Raw genomic sequence first — 13,228 nt, 5'->3', positions numbered from 1 at the left:
TGGGCCTCGGTACGCCCAAAGAACACGCCAGATCCTCAGTTGCTGGGCCCAGCGGCTGCGACGCCGAAGCACCATCGTCCAGGACGCCGAGGGACGTCAGGACGGATAAGTGACACCACATAATTAAGGACCCGTAGCTGGCCATACCGCGGACCTATAGTGACCGGCCTTTACCGGAGTAGTCGTGTTCTTATGACCATTGTTTGTATTGAGTCCCGGCGAGGACTAGTTCTGTTATTTGGTGTGGTTGCATAGGATAGCCTTATCGGCATCAAACCATAAAAGTTGTTACTAAAAGCAGAATCCATCTCGCGCCTCGTCACTGCATCCCTCGTACCTGCCATGACCACAGCTGGATGGCCAGGTCTAGGAAGACTTCTAGTGGTCCCAAACTTCTTCCTTTTAAGGATTATGGAGGCCACTGTACTCTTAGGAACCTTGAGTACTGCAGAAATTCTTTTGTAACCTTAGCCAGATCTGTGCCTTGCCACAATTCTGTCTCTGAGCTCCTTGGCCAGTTCCTTTGACCTCATGATTCTCATGTAACAAGTAGCACCAGGGTGGTAGTCTGGACCGAGCTCACCCACTAAACACAGTCTGTAGTCACCCTGGCCCCTTGTACATGCAATATGGAATGAATTCATCCTTTCCCCCAAACAGAGTTACCTTCTCTTTTCGGGCCACAGCAGTCCATGCAATTAAAAGTCCAGAGATGCAGCTGTATTCCAACAGGGAAAACGTAACTTTTTATTGAACAGAGGATGAAGTATGGACATAAAAGACAATTTTCAACACTGGATTTCCTGCTCTCGCCCTGACATTTGCTGCAGTCGTACCCACAATGGCCACAACAGTCGAGGATCACAGTCGTCTAACCGCTGGAATCTGGGTACCTGAGACCTCTTTCGCAAAGGCCCCTCTAAAATTCAGAGAGCCTGTGTTGTAATCCTTTTTTAGTCCTTAGTGATATTTAGCCCAGAGCAACAGACCTCTCCCATCTGTGGGGTCTGGCAGTGCCCCGTCTGTCTGTACGACTGCACTGGTCAATGATCCCGACAGTTCTGGAGGGAAACAGCAGCTTCCTCTCTCTCTGCTGCTAACCCTGCTCTCACATTAACCATTGCTGTCCCTAACTAAATACAGCTCTTTAAAGGAGAACATACATAATATAGTATAATACATTGCCAGATATAAGGCATACATAAAACCATACAGGTACATTACTTAGATACATGAGAATTGCATGGGGGGTCACACGGCAGAAGGAGGGGGAACAACTGAGGAGACCTGCCACCTCCTTACACTCATTTGGTCTGACATGCACTGTGAGGTGTGAGGTCTTATATAGACAGGTGTGTGCCTTTACAAATCAAGTCCTATCAGTTTAATTAAACACAGCTGGACTCCAATGAATGAGTAGAACCATCTCAAGGAGGATCACAAGGAAATGGACAGCATGTGACTTAAATATGAGTGTCTGAGCAAAGGGTCTGAATACTTATGACCATGTGATATTTCAGTTTTTCTTTTTTAATAAATTTGCAAAAATTTCTACATTTCTGTTCTTTTTTTTTTCTGTTTCTTTTTCAGTCGAGATGGGGTGCAACGTGTACATTAATGAGAGAAAATGAACTTTTTTGAATTTACCAAAAGGCTGCAATGAAACAAACAGTGAAATATTTAAAGGGAATCTGTCACCCCTTTTTTGAGATATCATATAATGATATCATTCAATTGTGTGTCACATAAGGATTCTTAGTACTTTTGCTTCCCCCTGACAATGCACTTTTCATGCATAGATACATCTGAACCGATATAAAAAAAGGTATGTAAACTGCCACGGTCCGGTCCGATGGGCGGGGCTTATTCAACTGCTCCCTCCCCCCCGTCTTGCTCTACACATTTCTTCTTGTGTAGAGCAAGACAGGGGGGGCAGCAGGTGAATAAGCCCTGCCCAGCGGACCGGACCATGGCAGTTTACATACATCTGAACCGATATAAAAAAGGTATTTATGCATGAAAGGTGTGGGGTCAGGGGGAAGCAAAAGTACTAAGAGAATCCTTATATGACACACAATTGAATGATATCATTATATGATATCTCAAAAAAGGGGTGACAGATTCCCTTTAAAGGGGTCTGAATACTTTCCGTGCCCACTGTATATATACATTTTGGGGCACTTCCCTTCTGCAGTAGGTGATCAAATACGCACCTAATCAACACTTAGCTGTAAGTACTAAAAATCTAAATTGGTGTCCTTTATTCCACCTCATTTACACACTGCGGACTGATATCCCCACCTGTACATACAATTGTGCATGCGCACAACACAATAGTAGAAGAATGATCTGCACTCCTGTCATATCTGGGGTTATTCATGTTGATTGTCTTGAAACCCTTGTACAGGTTGTACTTAATAAAGGGAGTACTAACTAATGGTAAGCATAGCCTGGTCGTTGTACACACATTTGGTATAGTGTGATTCTTGCTACATCTGGTGGAGTTTATGTTGATTGATATGAACCCCTGGTACAAGTGGGGTAGTTAATAAAATGTGTACTAACAGGTGGTGAACACAGACTTGAGATTAAAACCAATAGAGGGCACAATATATGATATAAATAATTGCTTTTCATGTACTACCATATTATCGTTGGTCACTGTATCCGTTAATGAGAGCATGCAATATGTCCCTGCTCTTTTAGTTGCATGGTTTCATTTTTACACTGTTTTTATTTCATTTGGCATTATTTAATACAAATTATGTACTGTATGGTTTACTATACTCTGCTGTATCCCGGGCTTGATTAGGCCTATCCTATGATTTTGTGAGCTATTGATATATTTCAGGTCTGAGCATTCCTACAAGGAATCTGAACCCCTTAGACTAGCATTTCTTCTGCGTTGTTGCTATCAGTGTGTCAAGAGTGGGAGAAGAGGGTTGCATTGACAATCCAACACAATGGGCAGCACTTTGAACACATTTTATAAGTGGTCATAAACTTGTAAATAACTCATGAAAGAATAAAGTTATGTTTAAACCAAACACACCTTTGTTTTTCTTGTGAAATTCTCAATAAGTGTGATGTGTCACATGACCCTCTTCCCATTGAAACAAATAAAGTTGGATCCAAAATGGACAACTTCAAAATGGCTGCCATGGTCACCACCCATCTTGAAAGGTTTGACCCCTCTGATATACTAATGTGCCACAAACATATCACCAACCATTCCCTTTTTATTTAGGTGTATCCATATAAATGGCCCACCCTGTAGAATGGCGGAGTGTACGAATAGATGTGGATGTGTAATATTTTTGCCCAGTGTTCCTGACTACAAGGCAATTTCCAGGCAACAATGTTAAATGGATTATCCAGCTTTTAAGAATTGGTGGCTTATACGTGAGATAAGTCATTAATTGTTGTGAACACTTTTGACCTGGCTTCTGAGTTGGGGCTCCCTCTGGTGGTTACTGCAGGTAATGGAGCTGGTTTAGCTGACACAAGTCAATCACCTGAACAAGATGATTTGAGGTCAGGTGTTACAGACTGGGGAGATTTCAGTGAACAACCTTCCCTCAGCTCTTGCCGGTAATTTGGTTTGCTTCCTGAGCATATTGTGAAGTCTGCTTGTCTCCTGCTCCGTCCTGCATCCTTCAGATAAGTTATTTGTCTTCTTGAATCTTTTTTTGCATTGGATCCATTTTTGCTTTTCTCTGATTGTTGCCTTGCTGGTGTAGTTCAGCCTGGTTCCCTGCTGGGACCTGAGCTGGACTCTGTTCCACATGCCACAGCATATGTTAGTCTTTTTAGTAACCAGTTCACACCAGAGTTCTGATTTAGTGGGGGAGAGGTCGTGTGGCCTCAGTATTTTTGCATATCAGACGTGTTGGATTTTTCTTAGGGTTTTTTGCGTGATTGCAGACAGTATCCTTTCCTGTCCTGTTCTATCTAGACAGTTTTGGCCCCATCATTTGCTTACACTATTCTCTGCCTGTGTTTTTGTTTCATCTTGTCTCACCGGCAATATATGTTCGGCGGCTATCTATTCCTTTGGGGTTCTACTCCGGGGCAGTTTAGCATTCCCATTTCTCTCTCTTTAGGCTTAGATAATTCTTCTGTGGCTGTGCCGAGGCATCTAGGGCATCGTAGGTACGTCCCACGGCTAATTCTAGTTGTGTTGTCAGTTTAGGGGTCTGCAATCCGCTAAGCTACTAACCTCTCTGGTTATCTGGTTGCCTTGTCTATTCCCCTGTTATCCTCCTCGGTCTGTATATGTGTCTGTCTGTCTTTGATATTCTATTATTGTCCAATGCTAACTTTCTAGAATTCTGAGTTTCTTCTGTTTATTGCAATAGGTTCAGCATTTGGTAAGCAGATGTACATGTCCAGAGCAATTCTGTATGATCAAAGTTTCTGAAGGAAAATACAGGGTGGGGGAATCCAGCACTCTCATCTTTGTTCGGGTAAGTAGTTATGAATCTACATATACTATACATCACTCATCATTTTCATTATTTTATCAGTGAATGGGAACAATATGGCTCACAACCAGAGGCAAAATTTTCATCCTAGCCTAGTACTTCTCACAGCTGATAGAAGGCCTGGATTATACCAAGAGTGTGTAAGGGAGCATTCATGGCGAGGTTTGCTTCGCGGACCCAAAGCGCCGGGTTACAGTAGCCCTGAGTGTCTGTACTTGTTGTGGGGGTTCAGCCCTATTTAGGTCAAAAGTGATTAGATAGTATGGAGACCAGAGTCAGATATAAAAATATAAAATAATCTTGGAATTCTTTACAATAGAAATGTAACAATTGATATCAGGCAATACTCTTTCGGTACAGTTCTTCTGTATCATAGAGAGGCGTTCTTTTTATATGTAACAGACACAGCATTTTGATAGTATTGATATTCTGCATGAGTGTCACAGTACGTCCCAAATTTCCTTTATCCTCCACTACAGAGAAACCTTTGTGTCCCCCTTGGTCAGAACAGTAACTCCTATGTTCAAGGAGCGCCTAACACGGCACCCTTGTAATTCACTACTACTAACTGCTGTCACGATTCCACCACTCATTGTGCCTTTGAAACAGCAAGTGACAGTTCAGCCATCGTACCTGAGGCTTGCGCGTGCTGAGCTGTCAGTGTTGTGAGTGACAGTCCAACCGTCCATTCAGAGCTGGGGTGTGCTGGGTTTCCTCCATGTGTCGCCCATCCTGGCTTATTGCCTGGCTATATCTGATTCCTGTTAATTGCAGCTTAGCTCAAGTAGTGTGTGTTTGCTCTGAGTTCTTATATTCTGATCTTTGCTATCCAACCTTGGATTTGCCTTTGACCTTCCGTTTGCCTAGCCTTTTGTCTTGATCTGCTACCGTGCTTGAATTCTGACCTTAGACAATGACCTGACTACATCTCTATCTTTCCCTTAGTTTACGACAATCTCTCTTGGAATCTGACCCCAGATTTCTTGACTACCCTACCTTATGACTTGTCCATGATTAGTGACTAGCATCATAGCTGCCTTGGAGAATTCTGCCTCCCACATTTCTGATATGATATGGTTGTACTCACTGCAGGTGGAAGATACCTCCTTAATTCTCTTTCAATCTTTGCACTCTGGAAGTATTAAAGTCTGTTGCTGGTATAGCTCAAACTTGTTATATCTTTAATTTGTCTGGACTAAACACACTCTCCAATTGTGGCCTTTTCCCAACAGCAATACTTCTTACGCATTCATAAGCTGCTCTCCAACTCTAACAGGAAACAAGTCCCTAGGCTAGATGCCCATTTTGCAGTCCTCCGACCATGGGCTGACCCTACTGTTAACCCTGCCCAAGGCTAACTTACTACCACAGACAAAAATAGATAAAATACATATAAAACAAAGGGTTACATTTAAGGGCATGTCACACTAAGAGATATCGCTAGCAATATCGCTATAACTAGTGACGTTATAGCGATATTGCTAGCGATATCGCTGTGTCTGATACTTATCAGCGACCGGCTCCCCCGCTGGTTATCGCTGATCGCGCGAGAACGTCCTGGACTGTTTCTCGTCGTCAGCTTCCTGCGGCGCTTCCTGCTGTGACGACGAGCGACGCGTGGAGCCGGGCGGGAGGACGCAGGATCGCCTGGTGTGACAGGTAAGTAGCGATCCCCGCCCCCAGCGATGTCGCTGGTGAGATCTGCCTGTGTGGCAGCTCACTAGCGACCACTTAGCGATGTACCAGCGATCCTGACGGCGTCATATCGCTGGTCGAGATCGCTGGTACATCGCTAAGTGTGACAGTACCTTAATACAAATGTTTTTCAGAAGAGGTGCCAACAACTCTTCCACTCCTTTACAATTGAACACATGTGGTAAGTGCCTCAGGGGCTCCAATATCTTATGACAAATTTAGACAGGCAGATTCTGCTCATACAATTATGCTGATTGACTATATACAAGTGAGAGCATGTTTAAAGGGATATTCCTAAAATTGAAAGTTATTTTTTAAACCAGCAATCTTGATAAAAAGGCTCTGCAGAGACCCATTCTTAGTGGAGCAGAAGTCCCCATGCTCGACCTTTGCTGAACTCATTAACTATGAAACTTCTGTAGAAATCCGACTACAGTGCTCGGCTATTTCCAACTCAGTTATAATCAGTGGAGTTGAAGTTGAGCTTGCACACCTTTCCTCTATTCAAGAAAAGTTATTCACACTGCTCAAACTGAATGGGGGCAGAATGATTCTTAATACAATGGGTCTGCACCCCTACAGCATATTGTCAGCAGTAGATCCTGTTTACACAAGGTGATTTGCTAGTGACAACAATAATTTTTCTGAAAGCGATTCAATTGGGCAATGAATGAGAGGTTTGCTCATAAGTTTGCATCAACTTCTTATGAACATTTGTTTGCTGATTAATTATCAGCCCATGTGAATGGGCTGCATTCACAAAAAAGGAGAACTGATTTAACCCCTTAAGGACCAAGCCACTTTGTAGGTTAATGACCAGGCCTTAATTTTTAAATCGGACCACTGTCACTTTATGTGGTTATAACTCTGGAACTCTTCAACGGATCCCGCTGATTCTGAGAATATTTTTTTGTGACATATATTACGTCATGTTAGTGGTAAAATTTCTTCGATATGACTTGTGTTTATTTATGAAAATAACGGAAATTTGTCAAAAATTTTGAACATTTTGCAATTTCCAAACTTTTAATTTTTGTACCCTTAAATCATAGAGTGATGTCACACAAAATAGTTAATAAATAACATTTCCCACATGTCTACTTTACATCAACACAATTTTGGAAACATAATTTTTTTTGTTAAGACGTTATAAGGGTTAAAAGTTGACCAGCAATATCTCATTTTTCAAACAAAATTTACAAAACCATTTTTTTTAGGGACCACCTCACATTTGAAGTGAGTTTGGGGGGTCAATATAACAGAAGATACCCAAAAGTAACACAGTAAAAACTGCACCCCTCAAGGTGTTCCAAACCACATTCAAGAAGTTTATTAACCCTTTAGGTACTTCACAAGAATTGAAGCAATTTGGACGGAAAAAATGAACATTTAACTTTTTTCCCAAAATTTTTTCTTCGGACACAGTTTTTTTTATTTTGGCAAGGGTATCAGGAGAACGTGAGCCACAATATTTGTTGTGTAATTTCTCCTGAGTACAACAATACCCTATGTGTGGTGGAAGACCAATCTTTAGGCGCATGAACGTGCTCAGAAGGTAAGGAGCATCATTTGAAATTTTGAATGTCAAATTGGCTGGAATCCAGGGCGGACGCCATGTCGCGTTTGGAGAGCCTCTGATGTGCCTAAACAGTGGAAACCCCCACAAGTGACCCCATTTTGGAAACTAGACCCCCAAGGAACTTATCTAGATGTGTGGTGAGAGCTCTGAACCCCCAAGGGCTTCATTGAAGTTTATAACATAGAGCCGTAAAATTTAAAAAAATCATATTTTTTCCACAAATATGATCTTTTCAGCCCCAATTTTTATTTTCCCAAGGGTAGCAGGACCCCAAAAGTTATTGTGCAATTTGTCCTGAGTACGCTGATACCCCATATGTGGGGGTAAACCACTTTGTGGGTGCATGGCAGAGCTCCGAAGGGAAGGAGCGCCGTTTGACTTTTTCAACGCAAAATTGGCTGAAATTGAGATCGGATGCATTTCGCGTTTGGAGAGCCCCTGATGTGAATAACAGTGGAAACCCCCCACATATTTTTTTAAAAAAAAGTTTTATTTTTTTACCTTGTCCCTTTATGGGACTTTCACTTTTTTACTTTGATTGCAGGTATAATACATTGCAATGCTCCAGCATTGCAATGCATTAGGCCTATGCTGAATGCTTCTGAGACCATGCTGTGAGCATGGACTCAGAGGCTTTCCGTAGCTGGATGACCCAGGGGTTGTCAAGACAACCCCTGGTCATCATGGCACAGATCAGGCCCCACAATTACATCACGGGGACGCCTAGCTGAAGGCAGAAGGACCCGACCCTCTGCCTCCCCCTGAACGCTGAGATCGTGCCCGATCGCAGAATTCCGGAGGTTAACAGCCAGGGGCGGCGTGGACCGGCAGTGCTGAGCTCTTGCACTGACCTGGCAGGAGATGCTGAAATTTCAGCATCTCCTGCAGGGTCATGCTGCGATCAGTCAGTTAGATTGACTGATCAATCGCAGCGTTCTGTGACAGCTGTCGGCACGTAAATGCATGATGGGCATAGACCGTCATGGTGCGGGAACTTACATCCTGCCATGACAGGTTATACCCGTCAATGGACGTTAAGGGGTTAAAGCCACAACGTTTTACCACACTTTTCAAAAATCGAGGCAAATTCTGCTATTTTGTCGAAGCTGTAGAAAAAAACATAACTCTGAAACATGTGAATGCAGTCTTAGGGGGTCTTCGTGATCCATTTTCTAAACCAGTTATGTCTGTTTTGGTTGTTATAATACACAAATTTAGACTTAAGCAACATTCAGACATCCCTGCAACATGATCCATGAACATGAAATGTCACAATCATGTTACAGTGGCCACAGGTCTCCAGACCTAAACTTAGCAGCCTCATTGGAATCACTATCATCACCCTGCTTGGACGTTGTGTACCATCTACATATCTGTGACATAACCAAGTGACTTCCTTGGACTTTTTGACCTGAGGTCCTTCTGAAGCAAGGGTTCATTGGGCTGCAATTTCTTTTGTGGGACTGAAATTCAGCCCTGTTACTTGAAAGTGCACAAGTCCATTCTAACAACACTCACTTCATAGTTTTACGGTTGAAGGTAGACATAAGTCAATAAAGTTCAACCTATAGCCTAATATATTGATCCAAAGGAAGGCAAAAACCCCATGAGACAGACTTCCTTAGTCTCTCTTACAAATACGGTCCTGACTGACACTGAAGTAAATAAAAATGTACTGCAAATTAACTATTTATAAAATACACGCTAAACCTCTTTGTACAGGATGATAATAATAAGCCATAGATGTGCTCTGTTATGAAGACAAGATTATGCATAGAATAACCAGTCTGGTGCACAGGATAAGAATCAGGACTGAGCCGGTGAGTGTAGAAGTTACCCAGGTCAGATGGAACATTAGGAGATTAAGTAGAGTATTAGGGAAGCCAAGGCACCATTTGGATGTCTGCAAAGTAAGAAACAGATTATTTTTTGTCAATTAACAAAGTGCAAAATGAATGAACAAAAAATATATAAATCAAATCAATATTTTGTGTGACCACCCTTTGCCTTCAAAACAGCATCAGTTCTTCTAGGTGCACACTGACAAAGTCAGACATTTTGTAGGATTATAGTCGGGTGTGTGAGTAACCAGCTATACTAAATAAGTAATAATGATCAGCAAAACTTTGCTATAAAGGTTAGGTTATGAAGACAGTTTCATATCACAGGTCATACACCATGACAAGGCTGTGCACAGCAACAAGACATAAGGAACAAAATACCGCATCAGCAGGTCTTTCCCTCATAAAGATTTCAAAGCAGATTTTGGTTTCAAGATCTGTTGGTTAAGCCATTTTGAAAAATGATAGCTAAAAAGCCAAACCATCGACATGGAAATAAGACCAAGTGATTCAACCATGCTCAAAAGCAGAGGTATTGGGGTGCAGGAAAATGGCTGCAGGTGCCCTGGACTGATGAGTCAAAATATGATATATTTGGCTGTAACAGAAAACATTTGGTTCCTCATGGGGCTGGAGAGAAGTACAATAACGAGTGTCTGCATGCATCAGTGAAATATGATGGTGATTTCTTGCAAATTTTAGGTCAGATTGAGTGGATTTGTTCATAATTAATGGTGTCACGAATGATGAGAAATACAGACAGGTACTTATCTATCATGAAATACCATCAGGAAGGCATCTGATTGGCTCCAAATTAATTCTGCAGCAGGACAATGACTCAACACATGCAACCAATGTCATTACGAAGTATCTTCAGTGGTATGAAGAGCAAGGAATCCTGAAAGCGATTATATGGTCCTCACAGAGGACATCATCGAGTCTGTCTAGGATTACATGAAGAGACCAAAGAACTAGCACAGACCTACATCCACAGAAAAACTGTGGTTAGTTCTCCAAGATGTTTGGAACACCTGTGCCTCCTTACCCCATCGTAATAATTCCCCCTGTGGATCCATATTGTAATGCAACCCTTCTATACTAACGGTGGCCCTCTGTGCTTCCTTATAGCATTGCAGCTTTTCCTATAGTAATAATGCCCCCTTGTCCCTATAACCCCCTTATAGTAATAATGCAACTTATGCTTCCTTATTAGTGATCGAGTATACTCATTGCTCTGGTGTCCTCTGAGTATTTTGGCGTGCTTGGAGATTTAGTTTGTGTCGAAGCAGCTGCATGATTTGCGGCTGCTAGACAGCCTGAATACATGTGGGGATTCCCTAACAAACAGGCATTTCTCACATGTATTCGGCCTGTCCACCAGCCGCAAGTCATGCAACTGCATCGACACAAACTAAATCTCCAAGCACGCCAAAATACTCGGAGGACACCCAAGCAACGAGTATACTCGCTCATCACTACTCCTTATAGTAATGCAGCTCCCATATAGTAGTAATGTACACCGCTATAGTAATAATGCCCTCAGTGCCTCCTTATGGTATTACATCTCCACTATAATAATAATTCCCGTCCCCGTGCTTCCTTACCCTTATAATAATAGGACCTTATAGTAATAATGTCACGCAGTGCCTCCATATAGTAATGTAACATTCATAAAGTAATAATGCCTCCTTACAGTATTACAGCTCTACTATAATAGTAATGCCCCTTTGCTTCCTTACCCTTATAGTAATAATGCCCCCAGTGCCTCCTTATAGTAATGCAGCACTCCTTTAGTAATAATGCCTCCTGTGCCTTCTTATAGTAATGCAGCTCCTCTATAGTAATAATGCCCTCCATGCCTACTTATAATAGTGCAGCTACCATTTGGTAATATTGTCCTTCCCTTCCTGTACTTATTTACTGTTGTAATAAAGCCCTCTTTTGCCTTATTATACTATGTATTCTGCCTCTTTCTGATGGCTGCAAATCTCAAGCGTTCTAATTATCAGATTCTTAGATAATTGTATAACTTGTACTCACACCACCAGGTATCCGCAGATAGTTTTAACTCGACTGCCACTGCAAACTGTAGAAAGACCAGGAGAAACAATGCTGTTTTCTTCCAAAATCTTGTATTAGTTACAATAATCAGTAGGTAAAAAGGAGTAATCTGTACAGGACAGTACACATGTGTCTTGAATAATGGCTGCTGTAGGCTAAACTGAAGAAAAAGGGAGGAGTAACCTAATACAGAGCTCAACTACGGGAGGGACATAGGGACAATCTTCACACAGTCTATTTCTACCTAGCACCAACAGGGAATTTTGCTGATTGGAGGAAAAAACTCAACACAGAGAATATACATTACAGGTTGTTCCCATTCGTGGGACACAACACTCCCCATCTGAAACCATCAGATTTCATAAGTCCTTATGCGTAAGGATTTGACTCTGTCCCTTGATATTGTGATACCTGCAATGAGAGGAGAGAAGGAAAAACAATGCAACAATAATGCAGTAATCAAGTCCATACTTGCAGTAAAACGTAGTCCTTGAATGAAAAATAGAAAAATGAGTCCAATAGAAAAGCCCATCTTCAGATTGGGGAAGCCACAACATGCCAACTCTTCCACTAACCCAACAGTAGAAGTTCCAGTCCACAAGGTGAAGTTCCAGGTTCAGTTGGACTCTGACAGTCCTGTGTCCTAGCACGGCAATAGTATGCAAAGGTATGCTCTCCGCCCTGGCAGAGTCCAGCGACAAAGCCAAGTTCATGTGATTCCTGCTCGAAGGAGCCAGCAGATGATGAACCTGAAATGGATGTCAGCAGGCACGATGGCTGACCAGCTGGAAGGATGTCCAGGGTGATGAGATCTCAGCTAATGTACTGGCACCTTGGACAAACAACTTGTAATGCAGTTTGGTTCGAGATCCTTCCTAGACTCTGGTTCTCTTGGCTCAAGTTTGTTAATGAGTTCATCACAGGGTGATGGTTGGGAAGTGATTGTGTCTTGTTTGACATCTGGCAGTGTGCTGAGGCTGCGTTGCGTGGGGAGAATGCTAGCACTATCGGTAAAAGGTAAGCTGTTGAGAGAGGGGCTCTCACTCTGAGCACTTAAGTCTGGCATGGTTTTGCCTTGACCAGGTTTGTGATGGAGATAGGCATCAATGGCTGGGAACTTAGCAGTTGTTTGCTGTGAATCCCTTGGCAACTCAGTCTTTGCGGGAAGAGAAGGTGAGGGAGCTAGCCAGCTGTTATAGTTGTCATCAGTGGGTTTGAACTCATCACCCTGATGATCACCTTGTCTTCCTCTGTAGGTGGTGAGTTGTTGTCCTTGGTTGAAGGATCGAGTGCTGTTGTCTCGAGGTTGTAGTCTCGAGGATAAAGGAGACTTGAATTGTCAGTTGGTTGTTGTTGACACTTAATGTCATTTGACTTCTCCTTAATCCAGTAGTGACGTGGGTCTGGCAGGGGGGACAAGTCATGGTGATCTGACGTGATAAGTGTTTTGTAAGTGGAGATGTTGCTTGGATCCTTTGTCTGGTCACTACAGACGTTGCCGATGATAACCCAGCCTAGCTCGAGGTGCTGGGCGTACGGTTCATTGAGTAGTCTGTGGATTTGTTGAC

At 42.5% G+C, this 13,228-nt stretch overlaps 1 protein-coding gene across 1 annotated transcript in view; it reads left to right on the top strand.

The window, feature by feature from the left end:
- The window catches only part of GAS2L2 (growth arrest specific 2 like 2), a 101,365-nt gene that overhangs the window by 41,234 nt on the left and 46,903 nt on the right, over positions 1-13,228 (top strand). The window contains exon 3 of the mRNA XM_073573738.1: positions 4,359-4,466. Within this exon, the coding sequence (XP_073429839.1) occupies positions 4,359-4,466 (108 nt within the window). The remainder of the gene's footprint in view (positions 1-4,358; positions 4,467-13,228) is intronic.

The sequence above is a fragment of the Dendrobates tinctorius genome, unplaced genomic scaffold, assembly GCF_039654945.1.
Source record: "Dendrobates tinctorius isolate UK_male_01 unplaced genomic scaffold, ASM3965494v1 ptg000007l, whole genome shotgun sequence".
NCBI classification, from domain to species: Eukaryota; Metazoa; Chordata; class Amphibia; order Anura; family Dendrobatidae; genus Dendrobates; species Dendrobates tinctorius.
Note: the sequence above shows the minus strand (reverse complement) of the source record. Positions and strands in the feature narration are given on the sequence as shown.